Here is a 22760-nt window from a genome sequence, read left to right as displayed (position 1 = left end):
TGTTCTTGAATTAAATAAGTTAAAAAAATCACGCCATGAACTTCCCCGACACATTCCTCTGGCCTTCCATTTCCTTTAGCCACGGTGAGACACCAACTGTCTTCTACCCAGGAGCATGGACTTGCTGCTTTCAGATTGTTGCTCGTGATGTCTCTGCCAGTCACACCTTCCCTGCCCAGGCTTACCTCTGCCACAAGGCTGCTTCTGAACCATCCCACCTGAAAGCAACCTCTTTCTTGTCTGAATTTCTGAATTTCCTTAACACCTTATCTGTACCTCTCACAAAAGGTGTTTTTAAAATAATAATATTAATGTTTATTATAATATTTACATTAATGTTTATTATATATTTTCCTTAACACCTTATCTGTACCTCTCACAAAAGGTGTTTTTAAAATAATAATATTAATGTTTATTATAATATTTACATCAATGTTTATTATATTATATTTATATATCAATATAAATTTATTAGATATTAACTTTATAGATTTAATATATTGATTTTATATTGCTATATTAATATAAATGTGTATTTATGTAATATCTATTAGTCATATTTATAATCATATACCAATCACATATTTTATATTAATCATATAAATATTATAGTAATAATAACAGTATTGAATAGGTGTCATTTATCTTATTTAATTTTCACAAAGGACCCATGACGCTGGCATTTGTTTTCTTTTAGGCTTTTAAAAACTTTTTAATTGGAGGATAACTGCTTTACAACGGCATGTTGGTTTCACACAAGGTTTTAAGTATACAGCCTGTGCACACGTCTTCCCTACTAACTCACACCGATGTAATAAGGGTGCCTGCTGGATTCGGCTCACATCCCCAGCAGCGATCAGCTCAGGTCTTTATACACAGAATATCCAGTATCTATTTCTTCAACGAGTATCTATACATCTATTCTAGCAAATGTCAGATTAATTGCTAAGGCAGGCAGAGTTAATTCAATAATTAATTGATGGACACATTTCCTCTACTGATCTCGATATGAAGTTCTAACTGAATGATTACATCGCCAGGACCTCTGATAGGAAACCAGGAGTGTACGTGCTGATGGCTGGAAATGCGATCAGCCCCCGGAGCTACAGCAGCATGTGACAGAGTTCCTGGGGATGGTGAGCTGGGTATGAAATGACAGAGAATGGGCAAACAACCAAAAAAGACATCAAAGCTGCAATCAACTTACCTTGTGTAGCAATATAATGATTGGGTCGATGATAACCCTAAAAAATAAATGAGAAAGAATATTAGACAAACTTGAAAATCAATAAGCAGCACAGAAGTACATACTAAGTCTGCCAAAATGAATGCACTTTCAAATATCAACAGCTGCATTACCGGGAAGTTACACCACCAGACTCGGGACCACTGAGCATCTCTTAATAAGCCGAGGCGCATCAGTGTGTAACAGTTCTGATGCCTGCACAGTGAGGAGTGGGTGAGTAACTTAATCACACACAAGCTAAGAGATGACGGATGAGCAATAAACACTAACAACGTATGGATTTTCTGAAATAACACGACCACGACTCTGATTAGAGTGCAAACCGGCTAGGAATATGCAATAGAATTTCATTTGTGTTTCGGATGCTATTGGCAATGTGACAAAGCCTTAACTCATATTCTGTTATATTGGTATAGACAGTCACATCAATAGTAATGTGCTGTGTGCTGTGCTCAGTCGTTCAGTCGTGTCCGACTCTTTGCAACCCCATGGACTACAGCTGGCCAGGCCTCTCTGTTCAAGGGATTCTCTAGGAAAGAATACTGGAGTGGGTATACCAAACATCATTTTTAAACATTACAGATACCAAGACATGATGCTGTACCAGGACCAGGAATTTAAAGAAGCAGAAATTCTGCAAGACCCCTTCCTTTTATCATGACCCTACAAGAAGGGGGAAAGATGAAAATTGGGACCAAAGCAAGAAGGGAACAGGGACATTGCAGGTTAGTCAACAAGTTAAGTCAGCTTAGAGAAAATGACACACAGGTAACACACAACATCCTGGAATAGGAAATGGCTCCTCACTCCCGTACTCTTGCCTGGGAAATCCCATGGACAGAGGAGCCCGGTGGGCTACAGTCCATGGGGTCACAAAGAGTCGGACACGACTGAGCGACTGAGCGGGTGCACGAACGTATAATGTTGCCACAGATCTTAACACTTTCTCTTTCTCTCCCCTGAGAAGGCACAAAACACTGCCCAAAGCCAGACGGAAAAGAGAGCAAAGAGACTGGAGAGGAAATGCCAACTTCTCAGACCACTTAGGTCTTTTTGCTCTTGAAAGCAAGTCTAGAAGAGTGAACAACAAAAGCAGACACATTCTTCTCTACCCCGACTGGGAGTAGGTCTCTGACACAGAGTCACAACAGATACTAAGCAGGGTTATTTTGATGGGCACGCATTTCCTGTCAGCTGATAAGCTCCACGAGACAGGACCTGGTGGGACTCACCACTGTCTGTGTGGGTCTGCAAGGTGCTGGGAGAGGGGAGGGTCATTTGATGGGCCAGGTCACCATCAGCCAGCCTTACTTTGACTCCCGCCAACCCACAGTTCACTCTCCTCTCACTTCCAGATCCAGTCACTCCTCTGTGCTGACCCTCTGACCTCCTGGTTCACAGGAAGAGCCCGACTCCTCACCGCCACGCACTCACCTGCCCATTACCTCCCTCACCCCACCACCTGGACGCCACCCCCTCCAGATCACTCCACATCTGCCAGGCGTGCTCCTCAGCCAGGCCTTTCCTGGGGCTGCTTCCAAGCCTGGAGGCTCACCCCCTGAGATACCCAGCTGGCCCGGACCCCCACCTTCTCAGTGGAGATACCCACTCTATTCCTCCTCATGTCCAAAATACCAGACTTCAATGATTGTTTCATTTATGGTCTCTTTCTCCCCATTAGATCATTAGGTCTCTTATGTCAGTGCTTAGTATTCTGTTTTGGCCTGAATTATTCACAATTAGAACACCAGCAACTCAAACAGTTACTGACATGTAATAGATGCTCAATAAAATCTCACCGATTAAGTGAAAAGTGGCCCTGAATACTGACTCTTTCTCTATTAAAAACAAAAACTAATGAATCTAGTATGTTCATGATTTTTATGTCCTCTCCTCTCTGCGTCCCTACTCAGCCGTTCTTTTTTTTTTCTCTTTCTCTTTATTTTTGGCTGCTCTGGGTCTTTGTTGCTACACACGGCTTTCTCTAGTTGTGGTGCGCGGGCTTCTCATTGTGGTGGCTTCTCTTGTTGCGGAGCACATGTTCTAGGGCTTGCAGGCTTCAGTAGCTGCGGCTCACTACCGGACCACCTGAAGCCTTACACAGCTGTTCTTTAAAGCTTAGTTCAAAAGACCCCCTGCTGCTGCTGTTAAGTCGCTTCAGTTGTGTCCGACTCTGTGTGACCTCATAGACGGCCTCCTACCAGGCTCCTCTGTCCCTGGGATTGATTCTCCAGGTAAGAACACTGGAGTGGGTTGCCCATTTCCTTCTCCAATGCATGAAAGTGAAAAGTGAAAGTGAAGTCGCTCAGTCGTGTCCGACCCTTAGCATGGACTGCAGCCTACCAGGCTCCTCTGTCCATGGGATTTTCCAGGCAAGAGTACTGGAGTGGGGTGCCATTGCCTTCTCCACAAAAGGCCCCCAGGACAAGCCTAATCTGATCACAGCTACTGCTCAGATGGTGACTTAGAAGACGCTGAGGGCTTATGGCATCCTAGCCTGTGATGGGGCAGAACACAGCAGGACCAGACACTGTCCCTCTGCTCAAGGACCCCAAGGGCTGGAGGGCTGCACTGCAGTATGAACAGGGCTCCCCTGGACTCTTCCCCAGGGAAGGAGCATCACAGCAAAGATTGTTCTTACTTCAGATTCTAAGTTGTGAGGCCTCGGGGAGAAGGTAACAGGTCTCGGGCACCTCTGGGCATCCCTGTCAAGTTCTCCCTAAACATTTCCTGAACAAAGGAATAAGTCAGTGTGCCCTAGGAGGAAACTGTGAGTTAATAAGAAGTTCTGCCTTGGGTTAGGTATGTTTCTGGTCATTAGCAAAAGGAGAGTCTAGGGGTGTGTGAAGACTGAGATATGAATTATTCTTCAGATAATCCTCCGTCAGCCCCCACCCTCAACTCTATAACCCCCAATGCCAAACCTTCCCAATGAGCACTACCCAAATATCCTGTAGAATATTGTTGTTGTTCAGCTGCTAAGTCATGTCGGACTCTTTGCAACCCCATGGACTGACTGCAGCACACCAGTCTCCCCTGTTATCCACTATTTCCCACTAGCTCATGTCCATGAGTCAGCGATGCCATCCAACCATCTCATCCTCTGTAATTCCCCTCTCCTCCTGTCTTCAATTGTTCCCAGCATCAGGGTCTTTTCCAAAGAGTTATTTTTAGATAACTCTTAGTGATTGTGATGCTAATATTCTTAGTAATACTCCACAAAGACAAGAAAGGAACCCACATATCTGAATAAAACCTGTGCAAAGAGATGCTTGTGGATTAAGAACCAGCATGAAGTCCAAGCGCAGAGGACGATGCCTCAGGAGCTGAGATCTCTTCAGTCTAAACTCGGCCTTGGAGGTAACGGCAGTCTTCCCTTGATTTTCAGTCTACTTTTGATTTCATTCATTCTTTCAAGTGAAACATGCTGTCTCCCAAAGAATTTATTCTAATGTAAGACATTCAGTTAACATGATGCAGAGTGAACAAAGAAGCAGGCTTCAATAATTAAGCAGCCTACATATTTAATGACACGTCTTGCGTGTGTCAGAAGTCCTGGTTAACAGCTGCAGACAACTTTGAAGGCAACTTAAAAGTGCCGTGATGACAGGAGATGGCAAATCATCGAATGAGGAATTAGAGAGTTTTGTCCTATTAATATGCAAACAGATTTCTTTAAATGTCAAATAATCCAAGTTATTGACAAAAATGGAAATGCAATTTTCTTAGTCTGCGTAAGCATGGAGTGGCCAAGAGGGCAGAGACTGTCATGGGGGTTGGTGGGGGAGGCTCATCAGCCCGAGGCTGACCTGTCTTCACGGTCAAGCTCTGCACGTATGGGACAGGGCTGCTGTGTTTGGTCGAACCTGTGTCTACCTGTCTTGGAGCAGATACACAGGATGCTACGTGCCAGAACTGTTGGGTTTACTGACAGGTCAGAATACGTGTTAGTCACTCAGTTGTGTCCGACTCTTTTTGACTGTGGCCCACCAGGCCCCTCTGTCCATGGGATTCTCCAGGCAAGAATACTGGAGTGGGTTGCCATTCCCATCTCCTGGGGATCTTCCCAACCCGGGATCAAACCTGGGTCTCCTGCATTGCAGGCGGACCCTTTACCATCTGAGCCCCAGAATACGTACATCAATATAATTTCCATTGATGTAGTCTGAGTTGTTGTCCCCTTCCACGGTCTGCAGCCTCACCCGGGAATGATCATCTGCAGAAGGAAAAGGACAAGAAAATAGCAATTAACAAACGCTGTCTGTGGGGCTGTGCAGAGCTGCAGAACGTGAGCATGTTATAGAGAGGGCATCCACATTCTGCCGCTTTAGAGATAAACAAAGAATTAAACGTTACACCCTTACACTTCTGTTAATACAGGGAAGGGTTTATATTCCTCTGCATTTCACAGCAAATCTCATTAACACATTCTTTGATCGTTTACAGACGTGAAACGCCGGCAGAGGTCTGAAACTTTTACTCAGTCCTGTGGATCACGGCAGGACGAGTTCTTGGACTGGAAGTTTAGCAACTCCATTAAATCACACGTGAGCCCTGAGATTCTGAAGGCTGTCTCTGACATCCACCTTGATGAACAACAATTATAAACCACCACCCAGCTTTCTGGGAGTTGTGGACACGGTTCTAACCTCAATCATCGGACCAGGGTTCTCTCCTCCTGCATCAAGGGCATGGCTGGTGGAGCCAGGCTGGCCCCCATCAGCCATGCCACCAAGTCTCGGCCACTCATCTGGACGAGGGACGACAGCGCCTGCCTCCAACTGGGCTGTTTTAATGATTAAACAAAAACATAAATTCTCAAGCATAGCAAGTCCCATCTAGGGGTCGTGCTGATGGTATCAATTAGCCACATTAAATATTTTTTCTGCATGGAAAATGTTCTCTATAAATGCTACTCAGACACCTCAGTTATTTCCTTGAAAATCTATCTTTTAAAAAGGAAAGTGCTAGAAGCCCTTAAAGGGGATGGATTTTCGTGTTTTGCTCACTGCCCCACCCCCAATTCCTGTATTTGTGTCTGGAACATTGAATTTCTCCTATTCCCAAATATCTTTCATTTTTAAAATATTTATTTATTTATTTGGCTGCACTGGGTCTTAATTGTGGCATGTGGGATCTAGTTCCCTAATCAGGGATTGAACCCAGGGCCCCTGCCTTGGGACTGTGGAGTCTTAGCCACTGGGCCACCAGGGAAGTTCCCCAGATGTCTTTTAAATGAGTCAAAAGTGAACTTTTTTTTTTTTTTAATGTCCTTTAAAAATTGCTTTTCTAAATTAATGTTCTTTGGGGTAGAGGAATCTTCCTTCCAGTGAAAGCTCTTACCACCCTGTATTTGGAAGATAAGACCAGCCTCTCTGAGAAGGAAGGACTGCAGGGTCCGAGAGGTGGGTTGGGGGAAGTGCTTTGAGACCCCACTTGCCATGACCCTGGGCAGGGGAGGTCCTGCCTCTACACTGTTGACATTTCTTCTGGGTTAGTGGGTGAGAAATGACACCCCCAGATTGAGGCGAGAGTCAGGGTGCCTGCAGGTGACAGGCATTTGACCCGAGATCACCGGATGAATAGCTGACGGGAACCTATTTATTGTCGTGACCTGTTAATGGGTGAAAGCCAACATTTCAGCTGGTCCCTCAAGTTTAACCCTCTGTGGAGGACCGCTGTGCTTGATTCCACAGGAGGAAGTCTGTGTCAAGTTTCTAGCTTTCCTTCATGGGTGCGACTTCTCACTCCAGTTCCTGAAAGATGGTCACACCATTTTCTGTCCGAGCCTTATAATCAGCCTGGGCTCAATACCTTTGGGCTTTCCTGGTGGCTCAGTGGTAAAGAACCCACCTGCCAACGCAGAGATGCTAGTTCTATCCCTGGGTCGGGAAGATCCCCTGGAGGAGGAAATGGCAACCCACTCCAGTATTCTTGCCTGGAGAATTCCATGGACAGAGGAGCCTGGTGGGCTACAGTCCATGGGGTCACAAAGAGTCAGACATGACTTAGTGACTAAACAACAAAAACAGTAACAATGCCTTTATCTGGAGAGTGGGGATAAGATGTGTCAGACATGGGCGAAGCTTGGAGGGACCACGTCCCCCTGCTCTGCTTCGAGAACATGGGCAGTGGGCATGTGTGTGGTCTCTGGGACCGGAGTGCCAGGGGAACCCTTCCTTGTGGTTCCAGGCAAGTTGCTTCATCTCTCTGGGCTTTTCTTCCCTGACCTGCAAATGGGGTGTCACAGTGCCTCCCCATGGGGTTACTGTGAGCATGAAACTAAACCACAGGAAGAGAGGATCGGAGAGCCTGGTGTCAAGCGAGTGATGGAGAATGCCCGCTGTCGCTGTCACCACGTGCTGGGGTCAGATGCGCGAGCATCTCTTCTCACCACCTTTACAGTTGCTGCCCAAACTGACAAGAGTGACCCAGGAATGGACCCCCGGGCGAGCAGAAATTCTCCCGCGGCAGACATGCTCTAAGGACTAGTATCCTGGAATCCGTTTTGCTTAAAACCAGAGGCTCTGGTCCAGAATTGGCCTGGGTCATGGGGAGGGGAGTTCCTGGGGAACGGGGTACATGTGGATGGTCACGGCTCTCGTCTGTGTCGGAAGAGCCAGCACCCACACACGATGTCAGAGGGGAGTGCCGAGCAGTTTTCCGGGTAAAGCCATTTGAGCTTCCGAAAAGAAAGATGCTACAATAGGACCAAACCCCGCTCTGCTGCAGCCCCTGGCCTTCAGTCAGCTCCTCTGATGCTCAGCTTTACTCCCTGACTTTCCCCGGGCCGTGCTTTAAAAGGCAGGCACCGCATCCGAGCCTTTCAAGCCTCTGACCTGGGGCTGTCTCAGAATCTGCTGTGCTCCCTATCAGAATCCCTCCTTTTCCAGGCTTTATTTCCCTGGGAGCCTCAGGGTGAGTACTGCCCATTCCCCACAATTTACTGCCACTGGGCATCTCAAGTAGTTCTGGAACGTTCTCATTAGGGAATTCGATCTCTGCAAAGACTGCACTCTCATTTCCCATAAACAGAGCCTTTGAAATAATTTTCGTACCATCTCCTACTATTTACACAAAGTTTTGTGTTTTTTAAACTTCACTGCTATTTCTCCAGTTTTTTTTTTTTTTTTAAAGACGAACACATGTCAAAGATTTTTATTTACTTAATGACAGAATCAGGGAGATGTTATAACTAATTCAGGGAGAATTTACATAGCAGATGTAAAGACTATCTGATCTAGTCATCTAGATAGATACATAGAGACTGATCTATACAGGTGTAGAGCTACAGATAGATAAGTAGAAGTGCTGTGCATGTTGCTTCGGTGGTGTCTGACTCTGTGTGACCGCGTGGACTGTAGCCCAGCAGGCTCCTCTGTCCATGGGACTCTCCAGGCAAGAATACTGGAATGGGCTGCCGTGCCCTCCTCCAGGGGATCTTCTTGACCGAGGGATCGAGCTCTCACCTCTTATACCCCCTGCACAGGCAGCTGAGTTCTTTACTACTAGTGTCACCCGCGAAGCCCAGGGAGAGCAGGGAGGTACAAATTAGGGATTTGGGGTTAACAGATACACAATAGGATATAAAAATTAAACAAGGACATGCTGTATACCACACGGAACTACATTCAGTATCTTGTAATGACCTATAATGGAGAGCATCTGAAAAATAGTATATATGTATGTATAACTGAATCAGTTTGCTGTGCACTTGAAACAATGAAAATCAACCATTTTTCAGTAAAAAAAAAGGAAATTACTCTCTTCTATGAATAAAGGCAATAGCCTTGCAGGAGTCTGGCAATTCACAGCACAACCAGCCCTGTAGGCCTGTTTGGGGACCAGCAGAGCAGGGTAGAACTGAAAACTCCACATAGCCACTTTCTGGGGAAGATGGATTTAGCGAGTGTTAAAGCATAAGCAGGTAAAGGTTTGGAAACAGGCTGAATCCTTCCCAACAGCCCCTTCGTCTGACTCCCCTGGCATCTGCTCCACAGCTTTCCTTTCCCACCCCTGTTTGTGTGCAGTGTTGCACAGAGGTTAAGATCACAGACTCTGGAGTACAAATCTCTGCGTTTGCTCTTAATTCTGTCACTTTCTAGTTTATGCCCTTGGACAGAGTATTTACCCTCTGTGCCTCAGTTTCTTTCATTCTAAAATGGAAATAACATAGTGCCTACCTTGTAGTGCTTTTGTTCAGACTGAGTTAGTGTAAGCCATGCATGGGCACACAGCTCTGTCACTCGTATCGTTACTGCTGTGACTTCAAGACCTGATATTTTCACCTGAACCAGTTCATAATTGCCTTCAGATTCCTCCCTCTCCAGTGACTCCATGCCAAGAGCTCCTTTTCCTTTCTTTTTATACTTTTTATTTTGTATCGGGGTATAGTCAATCAACAAACAATGTTGTGATAGTTTAAAATGAACAGGGAAGAGACTCAGCCATACCTATACATATATCCATTCTCCCCCAAACTCCCCTCCCATCCAGGCTGCCACATAACACTGAGCAGAGTTCCCTGTGCTACATAGGACCTTGCTGGTTATCCATGTTAGATCAGATCAGATCAGAGCAGATCAGTCGCTCAGTCGTGTTCGACTCTTCGCGACCCCATGAATGGCAGCACGCCAGGCCTCCCTGTCCATCAGCAACTCCCGGAGTTCACTCAGACTCACGTCCATCGAGTCAGTGATGCCATCCAGCCATCTCATCCTCTGCCTTCCCCTTCTCCTCCTGCCCCCAATCCCTCCCAGCATCAGAGTCTTTTCCAATGAGTCAACTCTTCGCATGAGGTGGCCAAAGTACTGGAGTTTCAGCTTTAGCATCATTCCTTCCAAAGAAATCCCAGGGCTGATCTCCTTCAGAAGGGACTAGTTGGATCTCCTTGCAGTCCAAGGGACTCTCAAGAGTCTTCTCCAACGCCACAGTTCAAAAGCATCAATTCTTCGGTGCTCAGCGTTCTTCACAGTCCAACTCTCACATCCATACATGACCACAGGAAAAACCATAGCCTTGACTAGACGAACCTTTGTTGGCAAAGTAATGTCTTTGCCTTTGAATATGCTATCTAGGTTGGTCATAACTTTCCTTCCAAGGAGTAAGCATCTTTTAATTTCATGGCATAGAGCAGTGTATACATGTCCATCCCAAACTCCCTATCTCCCCGTCCCCTCCCCTGCATCCTTCCTCCTGGCAACCATAAGCTCACTCTCTAAGTCTGTGAGTCTGTTTCTGTTTGCAAGTTCATTTGTATCACTTCTTTTTAGATTCCACATATAAAGGATGTCATTCGATATTCTTCACTGTTGGATTTACTTCACTCAGTATGACACTCTCTAGGTCCATCCATGTTGCTGCGAATGGCATTATTTCATTTTTATGGCTAATATTCCACTGTATACATGTACCACATCTTCTTTATCCATTCCTCTGTAGATGGACATTCAGGTTGCTTCCATGTCTTGGCTATTGTAAACAGTGCTGCAATGAACATTGGGGTGCATGTATTCTTTCAGATCATGTTTTTCTCTGGATATATACCCAGGAGTAGGATTGCAGGGTCATATGGTAGCCCCAAATTCCTTTTCTAAGACACAATTTATTCTAGCCCCACCCAGTTTAAACCATTCACTATCAGCAAAGAATTGATCCTCAGTGATCTTATGAAACAATGGAATCTGAAACGATCACTGTAAAAGATTATTCTAAATTTCTTTACTCGGAACAATCTCTGTGACATAATATTAAGTGAAGGAGAGTGAGTTGCAAGCAGCATGTCTCCTGAGAGTCTGTTTCTATGAAATAATCGAATGCACTTGGATGTGTGTGTAGGAGCATCGTGAGCAACCAGAGGGATGGGACATCTGCTGGGTGGCAAAATTGGGAGGCATGTTTCTTCTTCCATTTATGATTTTACACACCACTTCAATTGTCTACATAGTTTGCACTGTCTTAGGAATCAGAAAGAAAACAATAAAAATCTGTTTTTATTGCTCAAAATAAAGCCAGCAACTTCAAGCCATAGAAAAAAGAGATTTGAAGGAAAGAGAAATAAAATGTTAGCAGAATTTGAATTTGCTGGGTGAGGTGCTGGCCAATTTCCCCCTCTTTACTGCACACATTTTCTTGACTGTGTACGAATTGTTTTTTAATTGGAAAAAGAAACCTATTTAGCCATGGATGAATGGAATAGGATCAAACTCCAACTAATGTTTATATAATAGCCACAACTCAATGTTACCCCATCCAGAAGGGTAATAAGCTGCCATTTTGAGAAGCTTGATCTGCATCAAATGTCTGTGCCATTCCTCTAAGTTCTTCCCTGTTTACTACATGAAATAGGGCAAAAAGATATTTTTGGTTAAGAGATAGGTACATTAAGACTTGGTCATAACAAACCATTGCTTACTGCTGGAAAATTATGATCTGCTTGTACTTTCCTGCGTGTATGTCTGCATGCGTGTATTTATGTCTGTGTGTATATACTTATGGCATGAGTATATATACACGTATATGTGCATACAGTATGAATGTGTATGTATGTATTTATGTGTGTGTATATACATATGTATTTATGTGTGTTTATATATGTATGTATGGGTGTGTATGTGCTCAGTCACATCCAAATCCTTGAAACTCCATGGACTATAGCTTGCCAGCTTCGTCTGTCCATAGATTCTCCAGGCAAGAATACTAGAATGGGTTGCCATTTCCTCATTCAGGAGCTCTTCCCACCCCAGGGATCGAACCTGCGTCTCCTGCATTGGCAGGCGGATTCTTTACCACTGAGCCACCTGGGAAGCCCATGTATGTATGCACTTGTGTACATAAGTCAGTCTTATTTGTGTATCTGTGTGTACACATGTACACACACACATAGACACACCATATATATGTGTATATATGGTGTGTTTATGTGTATATATGTCTGTGTGTGTGTGTGTGTGTGTGTATGACTGCCTTTGCACATCAGAGGCGGGGTCATTAGAGATTTAAAGCAGGTCCCTCAATCCCTAAACCACGTTATTTATGCCCTTTTTATCAAGTAATATTATGTTTAAAACACCTCCATGTAGCTTCAAATGTTTTAACATTTTCATATTGAATACGATGGATCTGGGTCACAGCCTTGCAGCTGGAACCTGTAAGTGATTAGCTGTTACTGCAGCGGCAGAGATGGCGTCTGTCACTACGATCTTTCATCTCTAACCAGTTCTCCCCTTCTGCTAAATATTGATGACATGTTTAAGGCAAACTGGAATCACGATGATCTAAGTAACATTTGCCCTCTGACAGGAGACTCAAAATTAATTTTAATTATTATTGATTGCTGCAAATAACAGCCTTGCTCTCCCAGTGGTTACATCCTGCCAAGGGCAGGTGCTGTACTGGTTTCAAGGTACAAGAGGCAGAGGGGCCGAGGTAACTGAGAAGAAGTGCTGGGCATCCTGCCACCCCTGCCCCTTGCTCCAGCCTGGGGTCTTTGCCATTGCCCATTAGGGGGTGGGGGGCCCAGGTCCAGCCATACAGGATCAGGGTGAGAAGAAGGAGCTCTGAGCTGAGTGCTGGAGGCTCCGTGCGGCTGTGGGTTTTGTGTTGCTCACTTCTTAGTCTTGCCTTGTGCCTGACTTTTTTAACTGAGACCCTCTGTCAGGGATGCCTACTCCTTTCAGGCTCCTGGCAGATCCCTTGACTCTAATTTTATTTTGCCTAATTTTCCTAGAATTTATCCTTTTTTTTCTACATGTGTTCGGTGGGTGTGTTTCTGTCTTACTCTCATCTGCTGGATTTTTGATGCTGGATGCTCTCCCAGTACGGAGAAGGCAATGGCACCCCACTCCAGTACTTTTGCCTAGAAAATCCCATGGATGGAGGAGCCTGGTGCGCTGCAGTCCATGGGGTCGCTAGAGTTGGACACGACTGAGCAACTTCACTTTCACTTTTCACTTTCATGCACTGGAGAAGGAAATGGCAACCCACTCCAATGTTCTTGTCTGGAGAATCCCAGGGACGGGGGTCCTGGTGGGCTGCCGTCTGTGGGGTCGCACAGAGTCGGACACGACTGAAGCAACACAGCAGTAGCAGCAGCAGCTCTCCCGGTGAGTCTTATCCCTCTAAACTCACCTCCAACTCTCTCTCTCTCTCCTTCCCTTGTTTGCTTTTATACCTAACCTGGATCGCAACAGTAGTCTGTCCGTCAGAAGTGACACGGGGACTGTTGGAGTCGCTCCATTAGCAGGAAGAAGCATGCTGATTTAAGACAAAGTCCTGGGGATGTGCAGCCCTCTGCACGGGCCACAGAGACGAGATTGCTGGTAAGGACCTGGGCGGGACAGACCGGGTCTCATTGTCCTCTTAGTCACCTCACAAAGCATGGGGACCCCGAGTGCAGATGAAAACTAGACCTCAGAAGGGCTCCTCTTCACGTGAGAGTCGAGGGTCCCCCACTGTCAGGGCTGCACCCCCTTCCCCTTCCCCACCCACCTCAAGCAGCTGTGGGCAACTTCAAAGTAGCTTTGGGCTACTCCCCACCTTGTGACATCCTCATCTTCCTAGTACTAGACCCCCAGCCGGCACCACGCTTGCCCCGCCCCTCCGTGACACAGGCTCCTTTGCACGTGTCAGTGCTTTTGTCTCAGTAGTTCTCACTATTAAAGCCCCTCTAGGCTGGGACCAAGGCCCTCCACGCCCTCCATGCTTCCTCCACAGACAAGCTGACAACCACCAGTCCTTTGCTTGAAGATTCACTACTTTACATCTCTTTTGGGTTCCAGGCCTGTCCACATGGCTGCCTACTTGAAACCCATCTGAATATGTCAAAGGCATGGCAATATGTATTTGGATTAAACTCACAAGCTTTCCATGCTACCCCTGAGCTCCAAGTCACTTTCCCTTCCAGGGTTACACAGCTTGTAAACGGCCCGTACTTCCGTCTGTCTATCTGTTCGCTCACCCATTCTCCATCCACCCAAGTCAGGAATACAGGAGCTGCTTCTGACTCCATGCCTTCCTGGAAGCCATCTATTTCTTCTATTACATCATGTCGTATCATATCATATCCTCATCCTACCATTTACCTGCACATCCATCCATTATTCTATCATCTATTCAGTAGAAGTATAGTTGATTTACAATATTATATTACTTTCAGGTATATAAAATAGAGATAATAAATCAATATTTTTTATAGCTTATACTCCATTTAAGCTTATTATCAAATATTGGCTGCATTCCTTGTGCTGTATGTGACATCCTTGTAGTTTATTTATTTTATACTTAGTAGCTTATACCTCCCAATTCTCTACCCTGTCCTGCACCTCCCTCCTTCCTCGCCCCCACCCCACAGGTTGTTCTGTATATCTGTGAGTCTGTTGCTGTTTTGTTATATTCGTTTGTTTTATTTTTTAGATTCTACACATAAATTAAAATATACTGCATTTTCCTTTCTGACTTATTTCACTTAGCCAAATACCCTCTAGGGCCATCCAAGTGGCTGCAAATGGCAGAGTTTCATTCTTTTCTTCTGACTTGCATCTTATTTTCTCAATTGTAATTGTTAGTCACAATTAAGAACTGCTGAGATGTGTTATCGTAAAAATACAAAAAATTTAAATTTGACTCTTTGTTAATTCTCCAGGCCAGAATACTGGAGTGGGGAGCCTTTCCCTTCTCCAGTGGATCTTCCCAACCTAGGGATTGAACCCAGGTCTCCCACATTGCAGGTGGTGGATTCTTTACCAGCTGAGCCACAGGGGAAACCCAAGAATACTGGAGTGGGTAACTTATCCCTTCTCCAGCAGATCTTCCCAACCCAGGAATTGAACCGGGGTCTCCTGCACTACAGGCATATTCTTTACCAACTGAGGTATCAGGGAAACCCAATTTAAAAATTAAAAAAGATAAAAAAAAAAGAGTGGAATGAAAAAAAGAACTGCTGAGAGTATTAGGAGGGCTCTGCTTGTGTGTCTATATGCATGTATCTGTGTGTGTGTCAATGGTGGAGGGAGTATTCATTTATACTTGGAGGGGCTAGCTCAGCAAATGTGTAAATAAGGGAAAAGTTCAACTTACTTAAGAACAACAGCCAATAAACAGTTTTTAAGCATCATTAAAACCATTTTATATGCAAACACTGTTGTAAAACAATGAATGTGATCATTAAAGCACTTTTATGTTCTCTGAAAAGCAATAACAAGAATCTCCAGGACCCATTCCCTGAATCCCCCAATTCCTCATCCTAGTTAGAGTGCTATTCCCAAAGCCTGGGCTCCCTGGAGCAGGCTTCCCAGCCAGAGAAACTGAGTTTTCTACAATCACAGGATTTCTTAGGGTGAAAGGGAGATGTAATACTCTTCTCTATGCCTTTAAAGAAACAACCAGTATGAGTATATACATTAGAGTGATTTAGGGAAGTATTTTTATTCTTCAAGTCCTCCTACAACACCAACAATATCAAAGATTCATTTTTGGTATAATTAAAAACATGTGTGTTAGTTGCTCAGTCGTGTCAGACTCTTTGCGACCCCATGGACTGTAGCCCAGCAGGCTCCTCTATCCAAGGGATTCTCCAGGCAAGAATACTGGAGTGGATTGCCATTCCCTTCTCCAGGGGATCTTCCAAACTCAGGGATCGAACCTGGGTCTCCCGCATTGCAGGCAGATTCTTTGCCGTCTAAGCCACCAGGGAAGACTAATTAAAGACATACAGAGTCTCAGATGAAGCAGTTCCAAATGGTCATTGTCAGAAGGGTGCTCAGCATGGCAGTGGCTTCATCAGACCTACCGGGGAGCTCAGGCTGAATTGCCCACACCCCCAGTGAGGGGCTTCCCAGGTGGCTCAGTGGTAAAGAATCTGCCTGCCAATGCAGGAGACGCAGGTTCAACCCTTCGGATGGGAAGATCCCTGGAGGAATAAATGGTAACCCACTCCAGTATTCTTGCCTGGAGAATTCCATGGACCAAGGAGCCTGGCTGGATACAGTCAATGGGGTTGCAAAGAGCTGGACACAACTGAGCAGGAGCGCAAGCCCCCCAGTGAGACAGTGCTCAGATGTGAGTTCCAGCATCAGACTGGACACACGGTATCAGACTCCTGCTATGTAGCTGGGGTGGATGAACAGTGGCATCTAAAAATCGGCAAACCCTATTTTGGGAGCCCTAATAGTCTTTTGTAGGTGGTCTAAGTGGTTAATGTCTCAGAATGTGCCAGTGTAGATGCTTACAGACAATTATATAAACAACCAGACAGTTCTAGAGGGATTCTTTTTGAAGGCAATAAAAAACTAGAAGAAAAGGTAACCATTTGTAACTATAAGGAAATGGCAACCCACTCCAGTATTCTTGCCCAGGAAATCCCATGGACGGGGAGCCTGGTGGGCTACAGTCCAAGGGGTCACAAAAGAGTTGGAGATGACTTAGTGACTGAACAAGAAGAAGGATGAACTTGTACGACATTATTATGCTGAGTGAAATAAACCAGACACAGAAAGAAAACCCCAGCATGATCTCATCTGTATATGGAATCTAAAAAATGTCGAATCTATAGAAACAGAGAGTAGAAGGGTCATTACCAGGAGCTTGGGAGGTGGGGGAACGGCTTTGATGGGGGTTGCTGGTCAAAGGGGACAGAGTGACAGCCACACAGGATGACTAAATCTAGAGAGGAAATGTACAGCATGATGACGAGGGTTACTAATACTGTACTGAATCCAGAAATTTGTCAAGAGAGTAGATTTCAGGTGCTTTCATCACACATGAAACATGACAACTATGCGAGGGGACGATACTGTACTTCACTAGCTTGACCGCAGTCATCATTTTGCTATTCATAGATGTGTCAGTCACCATACTGTGGCCTTCCCTGGTGGCTCAGTGGTAAAGAATCCACCTGCAAGGCAGGAGCTGCAGGAGACTCAAGTTTGATCCCTGGGTCTGGAAGATCCCCTGGAGAAGGGAATGGCAACCCGCTCCAAGATTCTTGCTTGGAGAATTCCATGGATAGAGGAACCTGGTGGGCTACCATCCATGGGATTGAAAAGAGTTGGACATGACTTAGCACATTCACAGCAGCAGCAGCAGACACTGCTACAGGATCTCAACCGTCCCACCAAGAAACGTTAACCCAGGCAGGTGAAATCTAACTGCACTTACACCATCAAGCAAGCTAATACATGGCTCCCTGGGACTACCTGAACCTTTCAAATTTGTTATCTTATAAGTAATAGGGCTGGATGGGCTAGGTGCTCTGTATTTCACACTGGTAGTGTTTGTTCTTTAAATTAACATATCTTTAGAAACAGCATTAATTCTGTGAGTACCCTGTTGGTACTCGTGTGGCTTTGAGCAGTGCAATGTAGGGATGGATGGCTTCAGCCCTGGAAGAGGGAAGCTCATCAATCTACCGGGCCTCTCCGCATCGTTACGGAACATTAATGAGGCTGGGCTCGATTTAAGAACCGACTGAGACATTATGGATTGGTGGCATTCCGCTTCATGGGAACTGGGAATTTCTGAGTTATCATCTCAGCTCTGTTGCTAATGAGTGTTGTGATACGGGGACGATCATTTAACTTCTGCATTTCAGTTTCCTGTCCTCAAAATGGGGCTGTTACTGACCTCCTTACCCCAAGTGTCCCAGGATTAATGAGCTCGTGTCTGCTGAGAGTCCCGGGCTCCTGGCATCGAGGCGTGCTTTGAGTTGTTATTTCTATTCCTTCCCAAGAAGCAGCTGGGAATCATCAGATCTGTTTTGTTTACTCCTTCCAGAATGCATTTTCTTAGCATTTGCACATTACCTAGGTTACCCAAACTTTATATCTAGAAGTAAAACCAGTCCCACAGCAAGACACAGGGACGTAGCAGGGGTATTTAGGTAGCTTTTCTTTTCCTTAAGGAAAAGCATCACACCAGCTTTTCCGGCGAGATGAAGGCAGTAATTGCACTGCAAATTCTTGCCGCATGAGGCCGGTGGTCAATCTTAGCAGATGTGAAAAGAAAGTTACATCACAGTGCAATGATGCTGTCAACACTTACAGGCAATAATATTCCCATATCTGTTCTTCATTCTGTTTTCATCTTTCTTAGCAGAGTCCCATGGTGCAGACTGCCCTTCAAAGAAGCTCTGGAAGAAAGAGAAAAGTGACATGACGAATTACAATTCGGTGCAGTAAACAAACGCAGGGATTTTAACGACGGAGGGTGTTCTTAAAAAATGTACGAGGGTCAAGGAAGGAAAAGAATGTTCACAGGAAAGAGATAATGGATTATTAAACTACTTTATATATTAAATATTTAGGTTTTTTTGTTTTCCTTTAGTTAAAATGTTACAAATATGGATGGGGACTGAAGAATAAGCCCCCAATTCATCTGTAGGATGTATTAAAAATGGCTGGGTGTTTATCTCTATTGTACTTGAATCTTTAATAGAGAAAATTTAACATTTCTTTCAACTTCTTAATTATGTCATCATCCTTCAGTGTTCTCCTATGGGATATAAAGATATCATTTTTCTTCCCAATTGCAAACTGAAAGATTTATTTTTGGTTAAAATTGAAAGTAGGTAAGCTAAGACTCCACAACTTCAAGCTTAAAATCCTCTAAGAACTTCTGCCAGAGTTTTCCCTTCATTTGCAATGGAGCTTAGATGTCCATTTATTTAAGGATTTGGCATTATTAAGCCCAGGGTCTTTAATCTTTGGGTTAGTAGTCAGATATACATTTTTCCATTCAAGTTATAATGAAAATGTCCTCTGCTATCAGCTGACATGTGAAAAAAAATCTGGGATTTTAGTTTCCACTTTAGTCCACATTCTGTTTCACCTTCATGTAGTGGACGCTACGAGGAAGTGTTGGGAGGAAGGATGGTAGCAGGCAGCATTTGGTGACACTGATCTGTTGTTTCTCCTGTACCTACTCTTACATTTCTGGCAGCAACTGGGAAAGAAGAGATGAGCAGGAGGAAGACGTGAAGGCAGAGCAGGTGCCTGAAAGCATTGTCCTGAAACATTCCAGGGCCAGAGCACGTGCTGCCAGGAACTCACATCCTCAAACTCACCTCAGGGCGGCTTCCCAACTTCCCTCTTTAGAACAGAAAGCTCCTTTCTGCTCCCTTAATCTCCATCCCCCCAGAGCATTTGGCCATCTTGGCTATTTACCCCAGTAGCCACTATTAAGTGATCAGTCTGGGGTTCAACGGAAACAATTTATGATCCCTTTTCATGGGTCCAGTTGTGTCCGATCAGTTGAACTGCTCCTTAGTACGATTGCGGTGGGGACACATCTGCTCACAGACCCCATGGCAAACAGTTTTTAGTGATGGCTGATTTACGATGTGGTGTTAATTTCTGCAGTATAGCAAGGTGACTAGTTATATACATTCTTTTTATGTTCTTTTCCATCATGGTTTATCTCAGAATATTGAATCTATTAATAGTTCCCTGTGTTATATGGTATGACCTTGTTGTTTATTCATTCTGTACACAACAGTTTGCATCTGCTAACTCCAAACTCCCAGTTCATCCCTCCCCACTCCCAATCCACTCAGTATAATCCTTAGTTGCATTTGACTTGCTACAGATGACATTATTTTGTTCTTTTTCAATGGCTGAGTAGTATTCCACCGGAGAAGGCAATGGCACCCCACTCCAGTACTCTTGCCTGGACAGTCGCTAAAGAGTCGGACACAACTGAGTGACTTCACTTTCACTTTTCACTTTCATGTATTGGAGAAGGAAATGGCAACCCACTCCAGTGTTCTTGCCTGGAGAATCCCAGGGACGGGGAAGCCTGGTGGGCTGCCGTCCATGGGGTCGCACAGAGTCGGACACAACTGAAGCGACTTAGCAGCAGCAGCAGCCGCAGTATTCCACCATATATATGTATATATAAACATATACAAATATGTTTATATATTTCTTCTTTATCCATTCATCTGTTGATGGACATGTAGGCTGTTTCAATGTCTTGGCTACTATAAATAGTGCTACTATGAACATAGGGGGTGCATGTATCTTTTTGAATTACAGTGGTTTTATCTAGGTATATGCCCAGGATTATAGTAGTTTTGTCTAGGTATATGCCCAGGTATATGCTGGCTAATATGGTAGTTCTATTTTTAGTTTTCTGAGGAACCTCCATACTGTTTTCCAAAGCAGTTGCACCAACTTAACATTCGCATCAACAATATTAAATTGCCCATCTAAAATTAAGGTATCTTAGTCACAGTCATTGTTGACTCCTCGTTATCTTAATAGTTTTTACATTGTATTTATCATTTTGAAAAAAATCATGGAGGCAGACCAGGATTAGATGAACTACACGCTAAGAGCTGTATTAACAGATTCAGAGATTCAGGAAGAGAAGGGGTGGCAGAGGATGAGATGACTGGACGGCATCACTGACTCAATGCACAGAACTCTGAGCAAACTCTGGGAAATGGTGAAGGACGGGGACGCCTGGAGTGCTGCAGTCCATGGGGTGGAAAAGAGGCGGACACGACTTATCACTGAATAACAACCACAGATTCACAATGTATTCTGCTACTGAAAGGTATGATGCCATGCAATGCAGGGCAAAAACAAGAAAAAACATTTTAAGGGTTATTAATAAATTAAATCAATAATACAGTAAAATCACAAAGTTAATTCCATCTAGAACAAGACCATTATAGGATAAAGGATTTATTCAGACATGTAACTTCTGTTCCTCCATAAAATATGCATTTAAAATAGCTTCAGGGATTTAAAAGTCATCCTCTTTTTCTGAATTGTGTCATTGTTATTCTATGAGTGACAGTTATTTTACCGTTGAGTAATGACTATTATTTGACTTCCCTTATGACATTTTAATTCTATTAATACTTTGAGTCTGTCGCGATGTAATTACCAATTTCATTCCCCTCTGCCTTCTCCACATGTGTGAAACTTTCCACTTTGTTTTTTTTCACGGGAAGATGAAGAAGGGACCTGATTCTGGGAAAGACCTGGGTGTCTTCCAGGAGATCCCTGGCTACTAGTTAACTCACCACAGGATAAGAGATAGACAGATAGGAGGGAGGCAACTATGGCGCAGGGAGGAGGCACTGGCTCCATGAGCACAAGGAGATGCTCTTGGGCCACGGGAGGCAATGCCACCCTGAGCCACTAATGCCAGCTCCTCCCCACTCTTGACAGACAGATGCTCTCCTGTGGAGACGGCGCTCACATCACACTTGTGTTTCTTTAGCATTGGTGGTGATCACAGGAATTCCAATAGCCCTTGCTTTAAAAAAAATTTATTTAAAACATTTTATTTTATATTGGAGTATAGTGGTGTGCTGTAGTCCATGGGTTCCTGAAGAGTCAGACATGACTGGGCAACTGAATAACAACAGGAACGTAGCTGATTTAGCAATATTGTGTTGGTTTCAGGTGTACAGCAAAGCGATTCAGTCATACATATACATATGTCTATTCTTTTAAAAATTCTTTCCCTCATTTCCCCATTTATCAGAACATTGAGCAGAGTTCCCTGTGCTATATGGCTGGTCCTTGTGGATTATCTATTTTAAATATAGCAGTGTGTACATGTCAATCCCAAACTCCCAATCTATACCCCAACCCCCAACCCTTCACCCCTGGTAACCGTAAATTCTCATTCTCTAAGTCTGTGAATCTAAAAGTTATCTTAATTTGGCTGTTTTCGTGTACCTGGTGACCAGGAAACAGACAAAAGCAATGAGATGATAACCAATCTCCCTGCACTTGAGCTCTGCATGCTTTTACAAGGGTGGGGCCCATGCTCTCCATCTCCCAGCACTGACCACACGGGTAGGGGTATCGATAAGTGAGCAGGATGAAGAGTCCATTGCCTTGACTAATATTCATGAGAACGGCAGCCATGGAGGACTGCCTGCCTGATTTATGTTGAGGATAGGAGAAACAGAGAGACCTTACCACAGACCAGCTCATCACAGACCAGCCTGGGTCAGACCTCAGTGCTTCCTGACTATAAATCCATGGTTCTTCCAGTGCCCCTCCCAACAAGGACTTTGGAGGGGATAACAGTTAAATCCACACATGACCAAGGACTGCTTTCCAATCTAGGCCATATCTCCTTGTCTCTAAATGAAGGTTTACAACAAGAGAATGTGAGATGTTGAATTGCTTCCCCAAAACAGGAAACTTTAACTCCAGGTATAATGTGGTTGTCACAGGGAAGGGATAGCAAGAGTGAGACAGCAGAAGTGAGAGTTCTTGCCATGAACCTCACAGCTTCCTATCCAGGAATAATATGAATAAGTTTAAGTGGCAAGATGTATTTTCTTTAAACAAAAGCAAAACAAAGCAAACCAAAAAGCTGCTTCAAGGAAATGATCAGATGGCTGGTGCCACCCATGCTCTCCTAACTCGTGGATTTGCTGACCGGGTCTAGCATATTCTGGCACAGTTTTGCTTCCAATTACGCAGCCAATCTCCCCCGGAATTCACTCATGATGAAAACCATGTGTTCTTGTCTTTGGCTTGTAACATCA

General features: G+C 44.4%; 1 protein-coding gene across 6 annotated transcripts in view; it reads right to left on the bottom strand.

The window, feature by feature from the left end:
• PTPRM (protein tyrosine phosphatase receptor type M) overlaps positions 1-22760 on the bottom strand; it is a 662162-nt gene that overhangs the window by 68694 nt on the left and 570708 nt on the right. For all 6 annotated transcript variants that reach the window (XM_061399910.1, XM_061399904.1, XM_061399907.1 and 3 more), the window contains 3 exons: positions 18284-18371; positions 5386-5462; positions 1208-1244 (listed from right to left, as the gene is read on the bottom strand). In XM_061399910.1, the coding sequence (XP_061255894.1) occupies positions 1208-1244; positions 5386-5462; positions 18284-18371 (202 nt within the window). The remainder of the gene's footprint in view (positions 1-1207; positions 1245-5385; positions 5463-18283; positions 18372-22760) is intronic.

Source organism: Bos javanicus, chromosome 24, assembly GCF_032452875.1.
Source record: "Bos javanicus breed banteng chromosome 24, ARS-OSU_banteng_1.0, whole genome shotgun sequence".
NCBI lineage: Eukaryota > Metazoa > Chordata > Mammalia > Artiodactyla > Bovidae > Bos > Bos javanicus.
This window is presented reverse-complemented; position numbering and strand designations above follow the sequence as displayed.